The sequence below is a fragment of the Chanos chanos genome, chromosome 5 (assembly GCF_902362185.1).
Source record: "Chanos chanos chromosome 5, fChaCha1.1, whole genome shotgun sequence".
Lineage (NCBI taxonomy): Eukaryota > Metazoa > Chordata > Actinopteri > Gonorynchiformes > Chanidae > Chanos > Chanos chanos.
In genome coordinates, this window is record NC_044499.1 from 34031299 (window position 1) to 34052122 (window position 20824).

General features: G+C 39.4%; 2 protein-coding genes across 3 annotated transcripts; one reads left to right on the plus strand and one right to left on the minus strand.

Annotated features, from left to right (window-relative positions):
- Nucleotides 1–3184: 3184 nt before the first annotated feature.
- Nucleotides 3185–10936, plus strand: twf1a (twinfilin actin-binding protein 1a). Of its 2 annotated transcripts, XM_030773893.1 has the most exons (10): nt 3185–3237; nt 4206–4283; nt 4793–4971; nt 5617–5712; nt 6073–6196; nt 7188–7213; nt 7653–7778; nt 7973–8123; nt 8249–8370; nt 8829–10936. In XM_030773893.1, the coding sequence occupies exons 1-10, from the start codon at nt 3213–3215 to the stop codon at nt 8997–8999; spliced, it is 1098 nt and encodes a 365-aa protein (XP_030629753.1). In that variant the 5' UTR covers nt 3185–3212; the 3' UTR covers nt 9000–10936. The 2 variants fall into 2 exon arrangements, with proteins under 2 accessions (XP_030629753.1, XP_030629754.1); XM_030773894.1 differs by lacking the exon at nt 7188–7213 and having other exon boundaries at nt 6073–6177.
- On the minus strand, nt 10367–17469 carry irak4 (interleukin-1 receptor-associated kinase 4). Its single transcript, XM_030773891.1, has 11 exons — nt 17306–17469; nt 17029–17174; nt 16686–16847; nt 16345–16505; nt 16136–16200; nt 15532–15646; nt 15208–15317; nt 14641–14827; nt 14155–14217; nt 13248–13406; nt 10367–10461 (listed from the first exon to the last, which is right to left on the minus strand). The coding sequence occupies exons 1-11, from the start codon at nt 17467–17469 to the stop codon at nt 10390–10392; spliced, it is 1404 nt and encodes a 467-aa protein (XP_030629751.1). The 3' UTR covers nt 10367–10389.
- Between the last annotated feature and the right edge of the window lie 3355 nt (nt 17470–20824).

Here is a 20824-nt window from a genome sequence, read left to right on the forward strand (position 1 = left end):
CCTCATAGCCCTCCCTAAACAAACACACAAACAAAGAAAGATGAACAACAAGTATTTGCCAAACAAAGAGCAAGTACTTGCCAACTGAGATTATGGGACAGAAGTGTCAGTAATTACTGGACAGACTGGGATTATACAACAAAAGCAAACAGTGCTAGGGGGTATCTGGATTATAATTTGAAAAAAAACGAAACAAAAAAAAAACGCTCAGACAGCCGGATTTTTAATACGAGAACACACCAAAATCTGTCTGGACTGAGAGCGTAAATAATACAGAAACTCATTATGATTACACCATTAATAGTGCAAAGCAAGAGCTACAACTTTCAAAACTATAAATGTCATTACAGGATATGGCTAAATTACACAGATGTACAGACATCAAATTGAAGAAAACTGTTAATTATACATGACATTCAGTTTCAAATGGTACTTTAATAAAACAGTTACAAAACACTACAGCCAAAGCCACTGCTATGATGCACCAAGTGCAACAACACTGCATTGCAAAACAGGATCTCCTGGGAGCTCACCTCAGAGATATCTTCTCTTCAAATACTTTATCTTCTCACCCAGTATCTACCTCTCACTCTGCTCAGATCTGCTCTCAGATCTGCTCCTCATTGACACACTTAATAGTAAACGTAAACAAGCACCTCCAGGGGAACGGCATGATGACTGCATTTACTCTCAGCCAGGGAAGCCTACATGGAGAAAATCCACGTGATCCACCCTCCTGTATTTTGAAATTAAGAGCTGAAGTGAAACCACCTCTGTGTCTGTAATGTTACTGCGAACAGTTTCCCAAAATTTTCAGTATGGGAATGTGAAATTATGTAGGACTCCCAGAATAGCAACTGCTCGAAAAAGCTGTGCTGCTATATAAGACACTCTGTCCTGTGTTTACTCTGGTATAAACTGTTGTAAATGACTGCTATTTTTTCACAGTGCTGAATCAGCACAGTAATAGAGAGAAAGTGAATGTTCTTACTGAGACTCTCTGACATGGGTGTAGGCTGTTGATTGAATTTATTGCTTCTGTTCCCCTCACACACGTTTTTCTCTGGACCACCTTAAGATTTCCACTACTCTTGAAAGCTATTAATAACCACTGAGAAAAGACATCCTCCCAAACACTGAAGAAAATGCTTTTCAATATCGTGATGGTTTTGCTCTTCTGGAAACTTCCATCATTTCCCAAAGCTATAGGCTACGTAGTGCAATTGTAAAATGGTTCGCTTTTAAATTAAAGCTTTGATGCCATTATCAAAGCATGCTTTCTCTTCCTCCGAAATATCCTTTCTCATATGCCACTTGTTTTTATTCACATCTCCTTACGCTTTCTCCCCCATAACTGCTAAAGTGATACTTAAAATCATGTGATTAAACAAGACAGTTCCTCTATCATGTCTCGATCGGTAGTAAAGAATGAATGTTTACCAAAAACATCTGAGAAATAACGCGAACACAATCTCAGATGCACAACCCTTTCTGAGACACGTTCACGCACACACGCACTACCTGCTCCACGCTGATGAGCTGTCGTTTCTCAAATCGCTCTTTCTGGACAAATAGCCCCGCGCTCCCACACGTATCTCCTCAGATTCATCAAGCCAAGCGAGCAAAGAGCGGTGCTCTTATCGTATTTAGGAGGAGAATAGGAGGAGGCAGGATTAGCCACGGAACCTGTTGTTGCTAAGACTGAGACACCCTCAAATCCTCGACCATTGCGCTGTGTGTCCATACAGCGCTGGGGCTGAGTCTGCGCTGCTCTGCTTTGTCAGCACGGTGGAATGTCGCGCTGTTCTCGTAGCTGCTGTGAGCGAGAGTGATGGATGCTCTACTGTCCCCAAGGCGGGCGCATACCATCGGTGCAGTGTAATGTAACAAACGGATAGTGCTATCCAGTGGCGGCGACGTTCCCTCGCCGCTTTATGAGGGAAACATCCAATTACAATCATACAAAAACCAGGAGGCACTTAATAAGACTTTCAGAGACTAAATAAACAATTAAAAATAAATACACAAATACATGTGAACAAACAAGTAAAACTTGATTTCTGAGCCAAAGCCCGCTGAAGGACATATTACAAAGAAGTTTGCATCACAGCCTATAATTTAAAACAGCCTATACTTTATCCCGGAAAGCTTTGCTATCATTACATTCATCGAAATTGTGAATACACACAAACACTCACTCACTCTCTGTCTCTCTCTCTCTCTCTCTCTCTCACACACACACACACACACATAGAGAGAGAGAGAGAGAGAGAGAGAGAGAGAGAGATGAATTCTGCAATGAATTTAAGGAAACTGAATTGTAATGAAATGAGACAGGAAACATTGGCAAGAAATGCTATATGTTTTATTAACTGTAATTTAGACAGTTTAGTTATTTGATTAACATTATCATTTCAAAATGTAAACTAACAGTTGGCCTGAGCAGAGTGGGGGTAATATGACAATAAACGTTATTTAGAGTTATGTAGTAGCAGTCTCTGAATAATCATTTTTGAGCAGGCAGCATCAGCCAAGGATTTTACATGTACAGAAAAACTGCTGGCATGACTGTTGAGCACACAGTAACCTGTCTGAGTATCTGAGTATCCATTTTGCCTCATCATGACAGAACAGCCACTGATATTTGTGATTTTGTGGGGATTATAGACGGTTTAAACTAGCATTCACTTAGCCAACTCTTTTCTCTATTTTGTGTTAACCAGCCCGGTCTTAAATTTAGTTATGTATCTTTCACATTATGAAAATATTACAAGAGTCAAAGACAATTACTGGGGGTATATAGTGGGCTACTCTGAGAGCTGAATGTATACAATATTAACCGTATTAAAATTCAAAATAAGACACTGCTCTCGTGCGAAAATATTAAGAGTTGTGTCTTTTTAACATTGCATGAGAAATGTCACATATCAGGATCTGTTCCCTGTTTATCAAAGAGCTGTGAATGTACTTGACAAAACAAAAAACAGAGCCAAAATAAAACAGACAAATCCCATTTTCTTCGTTAGACTACAGATATCAGGTGAGACGCACTTACACAGATTTGTGAGCACATGCGCACTTCGACACAGTCTTCCGCCGATTGCGAAATGACGTCACACAACAGGGCCAAGTCATGTTACTGTAGCTAATCTCATTTCCTCCTTCCTGACTCTTTATGCCTTCGAATATCAGCTACAGGATCCGAAGAAGTAATGTCCCATCAGACGGGTATTCAAGGTAAATGCGTTTTTGTTCCAAATCTCTGAGTTGTTAAACCTCGTATGCGAATTTCGGCGAGACCTTAATCCTTGAAGTCTAACCTATTCATGAAAATAAATCAATGAGAAACAGCTGTTTCAGTTGCTAGCTAGCTGTGTATTTCCACAAGCTCTGAAATCCCGGTGTCTCTGATTAATTTATTCGTTGTAAACCTGCTGTCATGTTTCAAATAGCTCCATCAGCAAGTTATTTATGCTTATGAAACGTATGAAAAAAACATACTTATGAGAGGTAGTGGTTGCTCTCAAATTGATGTGCCGGTCACAATGTAAAATGTTCATTCTTAAATATAACCCCACAGTTTGACACTTCAGTCATTCATTATGTTCGTCGGTATTGCTAAGCAGACAAGCAAGGCTGCTTAGATTACCCGTTTCGATCTGTGCTATTAGTGGTTGAGCAGTATTGTGGTGAAAACTGCGATACTTCGAATTGCAAATGCAAGGTGTTGGTTCGGGCAACGCCTTCATCGTTCGCACAGCTCGCTAGTTGGTGCACAGTAGTGCACAGTGCTCAGTAGGACCTGTGCGAGTGATTTAATCAAAGCACCGTAGTCCCAGGTAAAAAGGTAGATATGGTAGTTAAAGCTGTTAATGCGCTTGAGATAGAGGACCCATCTGTATCCAGTTCTCGGCGATAAGCTGTAGCAGTGTCCGTTTGCATTCCGTTGCCTTTTTGACGTAGGTGAAGGCCTACAGTGCAAGCCGTCTTGATCACCTGTGGACACGGAAGGCTTTCGTTATTTTGGACAGACTTTGTTTATTTTATTAGATGCAGATGTGGAAAGTGGTCACGGTAAATAATGAGCTCTTATAAACGTAAAAACAAACCTTAATACTGACAGCAATATCATAAATCGGAGGCAGTATGGCAAAGAATTGAACTGCAAGTGCCAGCAGTGCAGTTAATGAATGTTATTTTTGTAGCTGCTGGGGAGGTCAAAGACATATTTGCCAGTGCCAGGAATGGAGATTACAGACTCCTGAAGATTGTGATCGACAATGGTAAGGCTGCCTCATCCTGTGTCCTCCAAGATGTATGTTTACATTGTGTCAGTTGCAGTAGTATTTGTCTGATGTAAACAAATATTTGTATGTTAGATTAACTATACTTTTTGTTGGAACACTGGGTTGTATAGGCTACAGAGTGTATCTGTCTAGTTTTATGTGATATTCATTTTTTGTTATGTGGTCTCATATCATGTAGATTCATTGGCAGTTTGGTAAAATAAGACCACTTGTTGATCTATCATAATGAAATTTTCCCACCTTATTCTTCACCTAAGTGAATGCATAATGTCTTGACCGATGGCTTAAAAGACTGAGTCTGTTTTTCAAGTTTTTGTTTGCGTAGTTGTAATAAACATTGGTACTCATTTTCTTATAAGAAGGTTTGGAAACTTGGAGTTCAGTCTATTCACAAAATCTGTTAAGCTTAGGATCCTTTTTCGTAACAGAACAAGAACACAGGTATTCTATTTGCAGTCTTAATGTTTATTCCTCATCTGTTACAGAACAGCTTGTACTTGGTGAGACCAAGGAGGCTGGTCAGAACTGGGACCAAGAGTATGACTCCCTTGTCCTACCTCTGCTGGAGAAAGACATGCCATGCTACATCCTGTACAGGCTGGACTCCTCCAACAATCAGGGATATGAGTGGATCTTCATTTTCTGGTCGCCTGATAACTCACCTGTGAGACATTCAGTGATCTACAGCATAACAGAAGCGCAGTGCATTGTTTCCTTGAACACAAACTGGCTTTGTGTAACTCATTAGCGCATTTATATCATAAAGTTCTTTATTAGGAGTTTGTCTGATTATGCTTAATATTTCATTAGTACTGGAGCGTATTTAGCTTTAAAGGTGGCAGTCATTTATGGATAAAAAGGTTTCTGTCTGCTGAAGTCCAATGAAAAGTAGTTTGTATTTGTCTTTGTGTTCAGTGGGAAAGGAAAAGTACTGGTGCACCCAGTGCTTTCAGTGATTGGTTGTAGAGCAAAGCAAGATTCCTCAGGCAGCCATCAGATTGACAAGCTGGAGCTAAACATTCCTCCCTCAGTCCAAAGATGTGACAGGTCTAGGCATGCCAGGACAATGCAGGGTTGCATGTAGTACCCGCCTACAAATTGAGCTGTGAGCTACTTTAAAAAGGCTCTTAGTCAGTCAAAACAAATTTGGCTGAATGTAAAAGAGAAAATGTTTTAGAGTAACTTTCTCCTCTGATGGGTATTAGAGCTTCATTTCTTTGAATCTGTGATTTAGATGATGACCTTTAAAGTGTGCTTATACTTGTATTAGTCCATCAGTTTTGAATGTATCGTTATTTACACATAACAGGTGCGACATAAGATGCTCTATGCTGCTACGAGAGCAACGCTGAGGAAGGAGTTTGGCGGTGGCCACATTAAGGATGAGATATTTGGCAATGTCAAGGTATGCACATTCAATTCAAACAAGATTTGCATTTGAACAGTACATTCACACTTGGGATGAATGAGTTAAGATAAATGTACAAAACACCTTAAGTTTGCTTGCAGGTTTCTTTTTTTATATATAATTTTTATAAAGACTGGACCGCGAGGAGCCAGTGCATAGTGCTTAATTCTGATTCTTCTGGTTCTTCTGTTTCATAAAAATCCTCTCTTGGAACTGACTTAGTCACAGAGGACAGACAGACATGAAACAGGAATACTTATGGAGTAGTCAGCTGAGGTCTCTGCTGTGTGTTCTGTTGGTTGTATATAAAGCCTGAAATTTGGAGAGTCATACTCTGGTCCTGATTGCTCTCTTTAGGATGATGTATCGCTGAGTGGCTACAGGAAGTACCTGACCTCACGGGCTGCCCCTCAGCCACTGACTGCTGCTGAGGAAGAGCTCAGACAGATCAAACTTAATGAGGTATACACAGTTATCATTTGTCTTTTATCTAAAATGGATGGACCTTGTACAGCAAAATCCTGTTGTCTGCAACTGATTGATCACAATAGGGGTGTATCTTTTCAGCTTTGATGGGAGAAAAATAATTGATATTTGAGAGTAATACAAATGGAATATACATGGAAAATGATTTGTAAAGTATGTATGATTTATATTGTCAGGTTGAATGACCTGAGCCTAGAATATGAAAGCTGAATTGCTCATTGCAGTTTCTCAGTGGTTCAGTGCGAAGAAAACATCAGGCTTGTGTTGACGTCTTATATGATTCTCAATAATTGATGATTACCTACAGTTTTTTTTTTTTAAGCTATCACATTGAACATCTTCAAGAGTTTTGTTATTTAAATGACTTTGGATCATTTCTTCCCTGTGCCACAGAATTATTTGGCTTAAGGAGTTTGCACTTCAAAATAATAATAATAATAATAATAATGACTGTACTGTGGCCTGGAGATATCTGTATTCTCATCTGATGAAAGGGCAGCTATGATTCAGTGACCTGGACGGGAGTGTGTGCTTGAACACCCTCGAAAACGGACGCTGAGTGACTTTTTAGGTTCATTTACTTATTCCACAAGTAGAGCACATTCCAGGTGTTACCAGAGTAGTTCACTGGAGAGCACTCTTTGGTCTATAGTGCTTTAAATGCTATCACTTTCAGTCAACAGTGAAGGTCAAATAAGAGTCGATTCAAATATATGTGCTAGTCTCTCAACCCCTAAGAATTTACCTGTGCATGGTCTTATCATATACAGAGCCAGCACTGACTACTTCACCAAAGTGGTCAAAGCTTCTAACATTTAGACCAAAGTTTGATTTTTTTTTTAGTTTTTTCCCCTTGGTTATTTAAACCATAAAGAGCTGTAGATGATATGTGGGAATACAGCCGGTTTCATTTTCAGACCATAAAAGGAAATGTACTCAGTGGCATGGTTTTAAGACCAGTCCCATAAACAGCCTATAGGGGAAAGGGAAAATACAAACAGGAAGTGGGCGGGTTGCATTAATGTGTCATGGTCAGCTGTTGAGAAGAGAAAATGCAGTGTTAATCTGAATATCAGAAAAGAGGCTTTTGGTTTATGTTTATTTAACACCCAGCGGAGCTGTGATTGAACCCAACAAATTAAATCACAACTGCTTTGATGTAGCAGGCTAGCATTAGCTACTGAACTGTTGCTTTGCAGCTTGCCATTTTGAGGAACTAGGAACCTGCCCCTAAAAGCAGAATCTGAGTAAACCTTGTTGAAGTCAAACAATTCTTTTGGTTACTGTTCCTAATTTATTTTTAGTGACGGCAAAATGCGTCAGACACATGGTCATGAAAAAGTCATATCTAACAGGAAACACGTATACAAGTCAGTACAATCAAACTGTCAAATTATACTAGACCAGCCTTGCAGTTCCTGGGACTTCAATGAATGCTGTGTTGTCCACAGGTTCAGACTGACATCAGTGTGGACACCAAGCATCAAACCCTTCAGGGCGTGGCATTTCCTTTGCATGCTGATGCCATGGAGGCACTTCAGAAGTTCAGAGACAAAAAATTTAACTACGTTCAGCTTGTAAGCCACATACATGTCCTATAACTGTAGACCTGTTAGGATCTTAAAACTATAGTGAATGACTCTGCTTTTGATAGTTCTGCTGTATAGTAATGCAATTGTGTATATTGTATATACTCAAATAAAATGAATTTTGTGATGTTTGCTTGCCACAAAACAGTTTTGCCAATGCTGTTGTTAACATTTGTCAACAGGAAATCAATTTTGAGCAAGAGCTCATTATTTTGTCCAACACTGATGCTACAGAGGTAAAAGATTTACCCAAGAGGATTCCCAAAGATGCTGCACGCTACCATTTCTTCCTCTATAAGCACTCACATGAGGGTGACTACCTGGAGTCTATAGGTAAAGTGACTTCTGTTTACCGCTACTTTATTTGTACAAGGTCTCACATGCATAGATTTCCAGTGCTGTTTAACCTGTTGTCTGTCACATCAGCGTTATAAATGTGTAATCGTTTCATGTTACAGTCTTCATCTATTCCATGCCTGGCTACAACTGCAGTATCAAAGAGAGGATGCTGTACTCTAGCTGCAAAAGCCCACTGATAGACATGGTGGAGAGTCAACTACAAATGGAAATAGAGAAAAAGGTAACAATGTTAAAAAGTTGGTAATGGTGCAGCTGCTGTTAAATTATTAAGGTAGTCATACAAGGGTCAGATATTTCTAAAACAGACTACATTCAGATTAAGTCTAAAAAGTCACACTTTAAATTAGATGTATATAGCAGATATTTTATTTTCAGTTAGCCATTTTTTTTCACTGGGATTATTATGCATTCTCACTGATATTTGTTTGTAGCTACTTGCAACAACTTAATTTTAGATTCCTTGTCAGAAACTGATGTGCCTTACCCAGTGACACGTTTTGCTTCTCTGAACGCAAACCACCACTGGACTTTTTAATGGTTTGGTCGTGTTGCTGTTACACATTTGATGTAATATTTTAATTTGCCTCATTTGAAGCTCATTTGATCATTCCTAAATGAGCTGTTGCACTCATTGACTGTAAAATTCCTCCCCCTGACCACTGTCTTGGATCTCAACAGTTGGAAATAGACAATGGAGATGAGCTGACCGCTGACTTCCTGTATGAAGAAGTCCATCCCAAGCAGCACGCGCACAAACAAGCGTTTGCAAAGCCCAAGGGTCCAGCAGGGAAGAGGGGTGGGCGACGGATCACCAGACCCCCCGGGGAAGAGGACAACGGTGACGATTAGGTGAAAAGATGAACAACTCCTGCCTCAGTCTGCTCTCGGCAGCGGAACAGCCCGGAAAAATTAAGACAGAGCTCAATTGAAACAAAGTCAGCGTGTAATTTTTTTTCCCCCTTCCCTATATTGGCACCAACTTCCTCATTCTGAACTATGCACACCTCGGAAGACACAAACCGTTTCTTCTTCGGATATGTTTCCATTTGTAGCTTAATTGACAGTGCACGGTAGGCTATTTATGAATCAGAGTCAAGAGAGAGTTCCCTTAATTATTTAAAGTATAGGACCAGGTTACTTGTTAAAATGAATACACTGTGCAATCCACAAACCCCTCATGAAGTAGGTGTATATTCTTCATTAATGCGGCACAACGTTGTTATAAATCATTTTTATGGATTATTCGTCAGGTAAGGACCCTCCCTCCAGGAGAGCTGCTCAGCTGATTGGTCTGACTGTTTTTACACACCAAATCCCATGATTCAGCATTTTACTCAGCACTCAGATTAGTTGAATCAAGGATTGGAGCAAAACCTGTATAAACCCCTGCTCTCCTGGGGGCGGGGTTACCCATCCGTACACATACTGTGTACAAAACATACACAAAAAGGTCATGTTTTGGGCATCATAAGTGGTTCATGACATCATTTTTCCCTGTTTATTAGTGTCAAAATATATAGTTCAGTAGGGATATGAATGTTTGCAGAATTAAATATTATTAGGTGTGGGTTTTTTTTTTGTTTGTTTGTTTTTTTACACTGTTACATTGCCAGGACTGAAATCTAAAACTAAAGCAGGAGTGTGAACAAACGTGAAAAGGGAAAAGATGAGAGATCCACTTTGTATTCCCACCCTTTTGTTTGTCTTTCTTTCATTCCAGTTGCTTTTGAAATATTTTTTTTTTTATATACATATTTTAACCAGACACATGAGGCCTAAGTTACAAACAAATGTCTTAATCCCAGCCAGCACAGCTATACGAACAGTTTTCAAAGAGGTGTGTTCACTCCTCATTACTCCTTTTAACACTTTCTTTTCAACAACACAAAACAAAACAAAACAATAATTTTTGATAGAATGGTGGTTTACATGTATTCCCATTTGCCAAGAAACTTATTTTTCTATGCAAGTGCTGTACATAGGTGTTCTCTTTGTTCAATAAGGTCTTGTCTGTTATGATTGCGCATCAGTATCGGTGGCCATTGCATGAATTGAAAGAGAACCAATCATTTCCATTGAAAAATCACTTGCTTTCTGAATCACTGACACATGCAATGGCTAATGCATGAGAGGAATGGGTACACAGAGTATATGCATTGTAATGTGAATTGCGTGTGTCCTCTTGTAGAGCTGCACTCTCAGGATTTTTAATGAAGGTCCTAATGCAACCAATCCACGGTCAAATATGTATTTGATATGTTACAGGAATCAGTTCTGCCGTAAGACTCTTGACTGTTGACAATTCCTGTACCTTTGGAAGCTTCATGAGTTCCATATAGATCTGAAAGGATGTTTCCTTGGCTAGTGTAGACCAAGTATGTCCGGTGAAAACTTAAGTAACAAAGATGGAACAAGGAAATTGTACCATGGAAGAGAAATGGAGCAGATCGTTCAAACACTTAAAGTAAGCCTTGAATCTAACATAAATAATTAAAGAGCTTAGTCAGTGCTATTGGAGTGGAGTACTAAGTCAGAATGTTTGCATAGGCCTTGAGAAAAATCCTGTATTTAGTGCAGCTCTCCAGGTGGAAGCCTACTTGGAGTGAAAAGTCAAAGATGCTAACTTATTGTCAAAGTATGGGCCACAACAGACACACGCATCTACTGATCCACAAGAACAACCATATTTTGAACTAACATTCATGCTGTGTAAGGCAATGCCTTTCTTCACACAAATAGAATTGTGTTTGTGGTGGTGTAAACTGTTGTCAGAAGGGTGGCCCAAAGAACGCTTTTCTCTGTGAAGCAGATTTTTTTTTTTAAAAGGAAAATAAAAAAGTAAAATCTTAACTGTTTTGGGCTGATTAATAACTGGAATATATCCCTCAGTACAGTCGTACTGTACTGTACATTCAGTACATTCATCAGTATTTATTGACCTTCAACAAATGCCCGGAGGACCTCTAATAGTAAACATTTTTGTTTAAAGCAAGTGCTGGTGCTCAGTCATTTAATCAGTGACTCAGTAACAGTAAACCAGTTATATCCACTGGTACTGAACTGGACCTATAATTCCATACCAATTTTCAAACCTCATTGTACGGGGGGGGGGTTTATATTTAGAAGCCATTGAAAAATTGGAACCGGATGTTCAGATTCGGAATAAAATTATGTTTGTAAAGATCCATTTAATGCTCTGAGCAAAAAGACATCAGCTCTGGGTAGAAACATGGGCAGAAAGATAGATAAGCCTTGTTTTTAGAGACAAATTTTATACAATTGGCAGAAAAAGCTACAACAGCAAGCAAGGCATACTTCAGTACAATAATACTAAAGGCAGCCCTGGTCAGTCAGTTAGTTTAAACACTTATCAGACAACTCCCATAGATAAAAACTGAATTTAAAGTTAAATTTATACTTGTTTAATAACATATAGCCCTCTCAGTGTAGTACAAATGAAATTATAATAACTAAAAATGGAATTATAATACTGAATTTGACCTAGGGACGCGGTTGTCTGATAACAGCAGGAAAGAAAATTAGTGTTCAGGAAAAGATGATGGGGTACAGGCAGTTTATTGCTACATCTGCTATTTATTTGAAACAGTAGAGAACACAGAAAACCCAAGAGTCAGTAGAGCATATATGCAATTTAGACTCCTTCCTGTTTGTTTGTGTGTCAGTAGGTTATTTGTTTGATCTTTAGTTTTGATCTTTGACCTTAGTGTGTATCTGGTCACAATAAAAGAGCATCACAGTCCAAGCTATCAAACTTCCTATTCAAATACAGTCGGCCCTCTGTATCCACGGGGGATTAGCTCCAGGACTTCCCGCAGGTACCAAAATCCATGGATGCTCAAATCCCTTATATGAAATAGCGTAGTATTTGCACGTAACCTATGCACATCCTCCCGTATACTTTAATTCATCTACAGATTACTTATAATATAGAATACAATGTAAGTGCTATGTAAATATTTGTTATACTGCATTGTTTTGGGAATAATGACATGAAAAAAAGTCCGTACATGTTCAGTACAGACACAACCATCGTAGGCCCAACTACATAGTACATGCACATCAGCAACAACATAACCTGTTCTTTCTTTCAACACTTACGGATTACTTTCGATGACTTAAAACAGAAATACATGGAATAAAACACAGAATATCTAAAGTACAAGTACGTATATAAAATCCAATTATAAATAGAGAAAATATAAATGTTTTAAAACACACGTAGCAAACGAACGAGATGCGAGGCAAACAATGCTCGGACAACGAGTGCTGGAGGGAGTCTGAGGATCTGTAAAATTAAAGGAGGCTAGGGTGTGCATACACAGCACTTCATTTGCTTGGATTCAGCGTAGTGCTCGGCACGCTGCAAATTCAAGCTTTGCCTTTCGGGACTTTCTGTATTTTTTTCCCTAATATTTTCGATCTGTGGTTGGTTAAATCTTCGGATGCAGAACCCAAGGATAAGGAGGGCAGACTGTATAGCAAAATACAGCACAAAGTTTGCTACAGGACCGATACAGGACTGATAAAGTAGTTAAAATCTTGTTGGTTTCTTTGCACTGATCCTGTGTAAGTACCAGGATGGCTAGATCCTATAAGCTACAGGCTTCTACGGAGCAGTTTCATAAAAATTCTGGTCAGATCCTTTAAGAGTTTTTTGGTCAAAAGTTTCTTCTAAAAATCTGTATAAAAATTATACAGATCATTCATATAAACATTAAGGGGTTTGAGAACAAAGGTTACGACTAAAAACAAGTTTATGCAATAAACAAGCAAATACATCTTCAAGAATCTGATTATAAAAAAATTGTGCAGTCTCCAGGTCTTAGCTCTCCTCCACTGGCAAGACAAGGGTGATAACACCATTCAGTTCCACTAACACCTGTGAATAAAACGTTTCCACACAACATGTCAGGATGAGGCCTTAAATTATGATTGTGCTCTGTCACCTGCTCAGTTTGAATGACTGAATTACATACATTCCTCCTGTTACTTACTTACACACACACACACACACACACACACACACACACAAAACAGATGTACAATTACAGCTTATGACTACAAATGAGCACACACCTCTTTTATGAGTGGTCTTCTGTTCTTCTTGTCATTCAGACATTGGCTGGCAACACTGTAAATCTTTTCTATGGCTGTAAAGTTCCAGTCCCCCATTTTCTTATCAACAAACTCCTCCAGAGACATCTCTTCTTCATCTATTTCATCCCTCATCTCCATCTGTGAAGGTATGAAAAAGGGCAGAAAAGTATCAGTCAGCTGATATGGTCAAAAGTCATTGTACTTAACAGTATAAATGAAGAGTTTATTCAAAATGGGCCAACTTCTTTTGTTTCTTCAACAGAGAACTCTCATGGGCGCTATACAATTCTGACATTTGAACCCCCGCCACAATACAACACAGCAGTGGTCAGACGTCAGACGTTGGGTGAAAGGTATTGTTATGTATTAGTGGACAGATTCTGAAGTGAGCTGACATTTTCTCATTGGTCTGTAACCCAGAAACAATCTGAGAACATCCTCATATCCAGAATTCTGGTTGAGCAAGAATTGAATAGGCATTTTGCATTATTCCTACAACATGTGTAGCCTAAGCTAAGACTCATTTTCATATGTTCTCATTTACCCGACATTCTTGTCTCGAGTTTTTTACATTACATTCATGTAGTAGCTGGACACTAGTTGAACCCATACTACAGAAACTGAACCTCTGTCTAGAGGGCTTCATTAAGCATGAGTGTTCAAACACGCTATCTGCACTGGACCTGACTCTACAGGGATAAGACCATGTTTACCATGTCTTTTTATTGCCTAGTGATGTAACCTGAAGTCATTTTTACCAGAGCTCTGAATGTAAATTGGGATATGTCCCTGTGTTGTCCATGGAAGATTAAAAACAAAACAAAACAAAACAAACAAAAAATCAAGCAAAAAAAAAAACCCAAGTCAATCATTGAGTGATACTGACCAGGAGCTGTGGATCACGGTTTTCATCCACGGGTGGGAGGCCAGATATTATTTCTAACAACACCTACAAATGTCAGAAAGCTGGCAGTTAATACACTTCACATAATGAGAAGAACAAAATGTGACAAATTTTTAATGCTTCAGTGAGACGTATGATCAATGTTTCTGTTAAAGGTCATAAAATATTCAATCCAGTGGTCAAAACAAGAACTGCCGACAGCCTTAGTGCTTCTGGAATGCTAACAGTTTGTGCTGAAGCTGATTTCAAAAAGAAACACTACCAGTTAAAACACCTCTAGTGTAAAAGTACATGCTGGGATATTATTTTGCTGTACAACCTCCATTTTTCGTCAAGCCACTTTACCACAGACTTTTTTTTTCCTTTTAGTTTTCTTGTAAGATATAAATAGGAAATCTTACTTGCATGTATGTATTATGTCTGCTGAAAACGGAGCCGATTGCAAAACTAAAGCGAAGAAGAACGTACCACTCCGAAACTGAAGATATCAGATTTAGGGGTGATCTCCCCTCTCAGAGCCTCTGGTGCCATGTAAGCTGTGGTCCCAACGATTCTCTCTGTCATCACAGTTGAAGAGGAGCGTTTGGCTGAGGCGCGGGTCAAACCAAAATCTGAGATCTTTGGGACAAACATTTTGTCCAGCAAGATGTTTCCACTGTTAAGCGAAACAGGGATATTGATTTAAAATAAATTAATTTTGGGTGTTCTGTTTAGCTAAAATGGTCTTTAAATGATTTTACAGTCACCAGAACAAGACTAGGATCTGGGTTCATAGAAGTAAATTTGCGCTGTGTACAAACTCAGTGACTTTCCAAATCTAATTTATTTTTTATTTTTCCATCTTCAAACTGTCCTTTCTGATAGAGCAACTTAAGGCATTATGCAACATTTGGAACTGTGAATCTATTTGAAGCCGCTGAAATGTAAGATTTCCTGTAACTCTGAACAGTGGAATCTGGAATGGAATCCAGTAACAATTCAGTTCTGGTACTAGTTAGACAGAAAGGACAGACATAAATAGGCATGGATCAGAACCTCTTCACATCACGATGCACATGGTGGTTGCAATGTAGGTATTCCAAGCCCTTTGCTGTTCCCACAGCAATTTCACACCTTTTACGCCAAGACAGAGGTGGGCTTCCCTCCTTCAAAGACATTATAATGAGACTTTGACCACATCTGTATTCAAATGACACTTGAATTCAAATTCAAAATCAAGACAGAAATGAAACAAAAACAAGAAGGTGAGCAGTCTAGTGAAATAATTTCAGATACTTATTATTGATTGATCATCATTTTGCTTTAATTTGAATTTTAATAATCAAATTTTTGTTAAACTCTACTGTGAGCCTTTCTTACCAGACAGGCAAGGCGATCGAGCAATGAGCCATTGGGCATGTAAGCATACACTAAGCAAGGATGTTGTCCATCGCTAGAGAACCCGACCATATTAACCAGATTCTCATGTTTCAATCTATGGGGAAACGACACATCAAAACAACAAGGGTTTCCAGCAAATTAGACCTTACTAACACTCACAAATGGTGAACCACATAAAAAGGCTATAACAACAGTATCAGTGATGATGTTATGCTCTGTTATATTTGTTTTAGCCTACATCAGATATATATGGCTCTGTTTTCACTGTGTAAATAACCTGAAGCAATGACTAAAATAATCCTGACATTTGAGGCACGATGACGCACAAAGACAAGGTTCTCAAACCTGTTAACTTTTGATAAGTCTGAAAGGCCTTGCTATGACTATACTGTACTTTATATAAATTCACCATTAGTTCACTCAATGAAATTTGGGTTCCTAATGCAATTAATTTCCAGTGCAGTTCTTTAAAGAGATTCTCTGTCTTAGACTCCGCAAAGCTTAATATATCCGCAGTTACAAGTTTGCTCAAGTTTACTAGTGGATTATAGAAGTTAATAAAAGATCAAAAATAAAGTCATACGCCATCAGGGTCTGAATCTCTTGACTGAACTGATTCTTTAGTTCCTCAGGAGAGATGTCATCCATCTGAAAAACAGAGACACAAGTATAAATGACAGGAATATTTTCTCACTCTCCTCACTGAAATGATTCTGTGAAGACATTTCCCTCTAACTATAAATCACATTCACTGTAAGGTCACATCTAAGACAACAGGGAGTCAACACGTACTGCATGGAGTTTCTTCACCGCTACGTATGTATCTCTGCGGATGCCTTTAAACACAATTCCAAAGCCACCCTCTCCGAGTCTGCATCCTCCCTGTGATACTGGCCGTTCATCCCAGTTCCCAGTAATCTTCATTAGCTCCTGATAGGTAAACCTAAGAAATCCTGAAAACAAAAGGGCAGACCTGAGATTGTGTGTAAATGCACACAGTGCTGTGGGAACGGTTTACATTTGGTGACTGAAATTGATAGCTTCATTTTCCCGTCTTTCACTTTTCTCTTTCGTGTTTTTTTTTTTTTTTCTTCCACTGATGGATTCTGGAGATCAAATAACTTTGTAATCACCCGTGTCACTAAGCTCTGAGTGCTCCTCTGGATCTGTGGTGCTGTCAGGTAGAGGTGTCTCTTCCTCTCCTTTTTGTAGAACCAGTGGTCCTGGGTGCTGCGCCGTCTCCTGGTGGCTCGGAGAAGCATGATGCACCTTTGCTTTGTGGTTTGTACATACATCTAATTGAATGTGACAGGGTCATGAAAATGTATGTTATAAATTGTATGTACATACAGATGAGCCCTCCATTGAGAGGAATATACAGACAAGCACTTGGAGCATTGTCCGCTTATGCTTGCTATGCTTATTAACCCTCTGAACTTTAAGGCTCTAACTTTTCTTTTAGAAAGATACATTTACCTGGCAGTAAGACACTTGCTGGGGCAAACAACTGGTGTTTCAAGAGAATGTCTACAAGTTCTCCCACAGTGCAGTTGGTAGTCCCCCAGTCATACAGCAGCTCAATCGTAGGACTTTTCCCTTGAGCCACCAATCCCTCAAACCGTCTATGTACGTAAGAGACACATTGAGAACATTCGTGAAAACCCTGCCACAAATCAAGTACTGTACTTGGATACAGGTGATGTAGATAGCATCGGGGCTCAGCTGAATTCAATTCGAAATTAACAACTGCTACCTTAGATGAAGCTGGGTGTACCGAGGTTCGCCCGATGGTTTGTGTATTTCCTCCAAAACCCTCTTCCATGTATCACCTGGATCCAGGAAATCTGCTAATTTGCGAAGTGTGGAGCGGGAGAGATGCCGCACAAATGTACTGGATGTAATTACAACGTTACTCATAGCGGATCGGGGTGTTGGTACATGTGATATCCTACTTTGTTATGACAACTTAACTCACACACCAACGTTTATGAAAATGAAACAGTGAAATGAACAATGAACTTCGATCTTGGTTTACGCTGCTCTAACACGGTTGGGAAACTTACGTGTTTTCTGAAATTGAGTAACTTCCTTAAAACTGACATAATTTTACCCTTTAATTTTTTGTCGGCTCAAATGGTACTTTCGAAATACAGCGTACAGCCTTTACAACTGCCCTCAAGACCAAATACGGAAGTAGGCTCTTAAGGGCATACTCTGAGGTTTTGCGATAACAGGCTAAACAGAATTTCACGAGCTACTACAAATAATTGAGTTAACGACGGGAATGACGGACCGAAAATTACATATCGAAAGTAGAGCTGGAAGCCTCATTTCAAACCAAATGTTTTTTCCCTTCCTCTCTCTCTTATATCTCAAACATTTTATTCGCTTGCCTTATTCGTTGTCTTTACGACTTGTTAGGATTAGTATCAGTGTTTGATTTACAGGCCAATGGCCGTTCAACATCACAAGGTGGGTACTGAACGGCCATTATCCCCGTAGTTTTCCACAAACAGGAATATCTGGCATTTGTGAAACTAAAGTGAGTGCAGAATAGGGAAGGAATAGCTGAAGCTGGTGTTTGTAATCTGGAGAACCGAGCAAATCGCTTGCTAAATTTGCGTTGAAGTTTTTTGAAAGACATAGGAGAGTGGATTTGTGATGCAAACGCAAAGAAGTACAACTGAGATGTTATGTGCTGAAACTCCGAGACATGGCCATTCAAACTTGTTCTGTCCTGCAGATGATGCAGTTACTAGCAATACAAATATATAGGATCTCAAGTTATCCTACACCACAGTGCCCTCTTTTGGTGCTCTCCTCTAAATACATCTAATAGAGCCTACCACAGTAAATGGATGTGCTGGCACAGAATCGTCTTGACTGACCCACCTCAGGAGCAGTGTCACAGCGTCTTAAAACGAACAACAGTACAAGAGATTACATACACACGCTTGTTAATCCTGGATTAAAAGCAGCAACTCGAGTTAAGTAGTGAGGTCTGGCTTTCACTCATTATCAATAGCTTGGCTTTAGTAACCAGGTCAGAGTGCTGCATGTTCTCTTCGCAGCAGTAAATTAATCACCTCTTGGAACTCAGCAAGACTAATACATCATTTTCTGTCTTTATTAGGCACACTTGACTTGTTTAGGGCCTCATAGTCTCTATTTGTGTTTGGGAATATTAGGAGTCTGGCTTGGTGCGTGAGTGTGTTTGGAGGAAGAGGGTGATTTGTTCCACATGCTAGTTTCTAATGGCCAGAGAAAGGAGGAAAAGAGGGGACTGAGGCCCCATGTGATTGAGACCAGAGCAAATTGGAATAAAATATCTTATTTTATACAGGTCATGGTTTTTTTTTTTTGGTCTCTGGAACGAGTTAAGTTTTTGAGGACTGGGTTCAAGTTCTCTATTTTATCTAGATGTCAATTTGAGAACTTCCAGGGCTTTATCTGTGTTAAGTCCACCTGCAAAAAGAGGCTCCATGACAGTGGGTGCAAGGACCAGAGTTAAAAATACTCATCACCCAGGTTTACAGAGAATATATAGTACACAGAGGAAATAAAACCTTGCAGTACAGGATACTACACACCATCCTATCACAGATCACGCACAGGTCAAACACTATGACAGTGGTGTCAACCTTTACATGACAATGGTCCATGCCTCTATAACAAGAAAGTTACATTAAATGTGCGCTCCTTGTGTGTGGTGTTACCTGAGAATAATGTCTGTGTGGTGTGATTCATTGTAGTCATATATTTCAGTTAACACCTGGAATCTTTGAGAGGCACACTGGCTCTGTGGTTGAGTTTACAATTGTGTGTTTCAAAAATAAATCCATATGTTGCATCCACAAAGAACTGACAAGATGAAGTTGCAGTCTTGGCTTGTTTTATCTTTTTCCTCAGCTTAAAGATATAAGCATGTAAGGATATCTATAAGAATATAGATACATCAGAATATTTATCAGGTATTTGTTTTATGGACAGAATCCACCCCCTCTTAAGTCTTTGTGATGTACAATCCATACTGCTTAACAAACTACAAAAACAAAAACAAAACACGGCTGACAATAATGAGGAATGTTTCCATGAGGATTATTATTTCCTATGCAAGATCCAATCCACTAAAAACAACAAATGACACTGTGGCATCTGTTAGCATTGTTATTGGGTGTCAGCATCTCTAATTACTTACGAAAACGCTTAAGAAACTCCATATGGGTTTTCTGTCAAAGGCTAGCATATGGATCAAGTTAACTGGTCCAGCCATACAAGTGTAAATACAGAGATAAAAAGTCTGTTTATAATCATTTTAATTTTAAGCATTAACAGAGAGGGTGCGCCTTAATATGGAGTGCTTGCCAAGTCTGTGTCGGAGAGAGGTCCTAACAAACACATTATACTTATGAGTACTTTGCTCTGGGTCTGTTTTCTTCAACAAGAAAAGTTTTTTTTTTTTGGCTTTAGTTTTTAACACTCTCTCTCTCTCTCTCTCTCTCTCTCTCTCTCTCTCTCTCTGTGTGTGTGTGTGTGTGTGTCTGGGCAAATATCTGTGTGAATGAGTGAGAAACAGAGCAGAGCGTGCCTAAAGTTGTCAGAGAGTGTGTGTGATGTATAAGTGGCAAAGATATTGCCTTGTGGGTTGTGCTGACCTTCAAAAGACTTGCATGTTTGACAGGGGCGTGCGGCTGACAAGCAGCCCTCAGATTAGTTCTCTTTTTGTCGAGCAGGCCTCACACCTGCACACACAGCCTCTTTGAAGTCATTAATTTTCTTTCAAGCCTCACAGAGAAGGACTGCATTCACATATTCTGTATTTGTGTGTGTGTGTGTGTGTGTGTGTGTGTGCGCGCCCACATGTGTGTTTGTTGTTTTGCTTGTGTGTCTTTGTGTAGAATATTTACTTATAGTGGGGAGGGAAAGGAGAAGATAGAGATGGGAATAAAATACCAGAACAAAAAAGGACGTAAATATAAAATAGCCATAGACTCCCAAAAATGCAAAGAGGGCAAGCAAGAGAGAAAGCAGTAGGGCAAAGGAAGCACACAATGAGAGAGGCGGAGAGAAATAGAGAGAGGGAAGAGAGAAAAAGAGGAGGAAACCCCCCTGCTGAGAGAGAACAACAGAGAGAGGAAAGATATGCCAGATTAAGTTAAATCATGGTCAGGAAAACAGTTGGCTCTCGGAACTGGTCGTAACAAGTCATGTGAGGGCATGACCACTGAAAAAAAAAAAAAAAAAAGAAGAGGAAGAAGAAGAAGAAGGGACG

What these genes read in the sequence shown, in the direction of transcription:
- twf1a (XM_030773893.1), top strand. Translation starts at nt 3,213, where the DNA reads ATGTCCCATCAGACGGGTATTCAAG. An exon ending in CCATCAGACGGGTATTCAAG is followed by an intron (nt 3,238 to 4,205) that starts GTAAATGCGTTT and finishes TTATTTTTGTAG; the next exon opens with CTGCTGGGGAGGTCAAAGAC. An exon ending in GGTATACACAGTTATCATTT is followed by an intron (nt 6,197 to 7,187) that starts GTCTTTTATCTA and finishes TATAGGGGAAAG; the next exon opens with GGAAAATACAAACAGGAAGT.
- irak4 (XM_030773891.1), bottom strand. Translation starts at nt 17,469, where the DNA reads ATGAGTAACGTTGTAATTACATCCAGTACATTTGTGCGGCATCTCTCC. An exon ending in GAGATTCAGACCCTGATGGC is followed by an intron (nt 15,647 to 16,135) that starts GTATGACTTTAT and finishes GTTTCCCCATAG; the next exon opens with ATTGAAACATGAGAATCTGG. An exon ending in GAAGACCACTCATAAAAGAG is followed by an intron (nt 10,462 to 13,247) that starts GTGTGTGCTCAT and finishes AAGCTTCCAAAG; the next exon opens with GTACAGGAATTGTCAACAGT.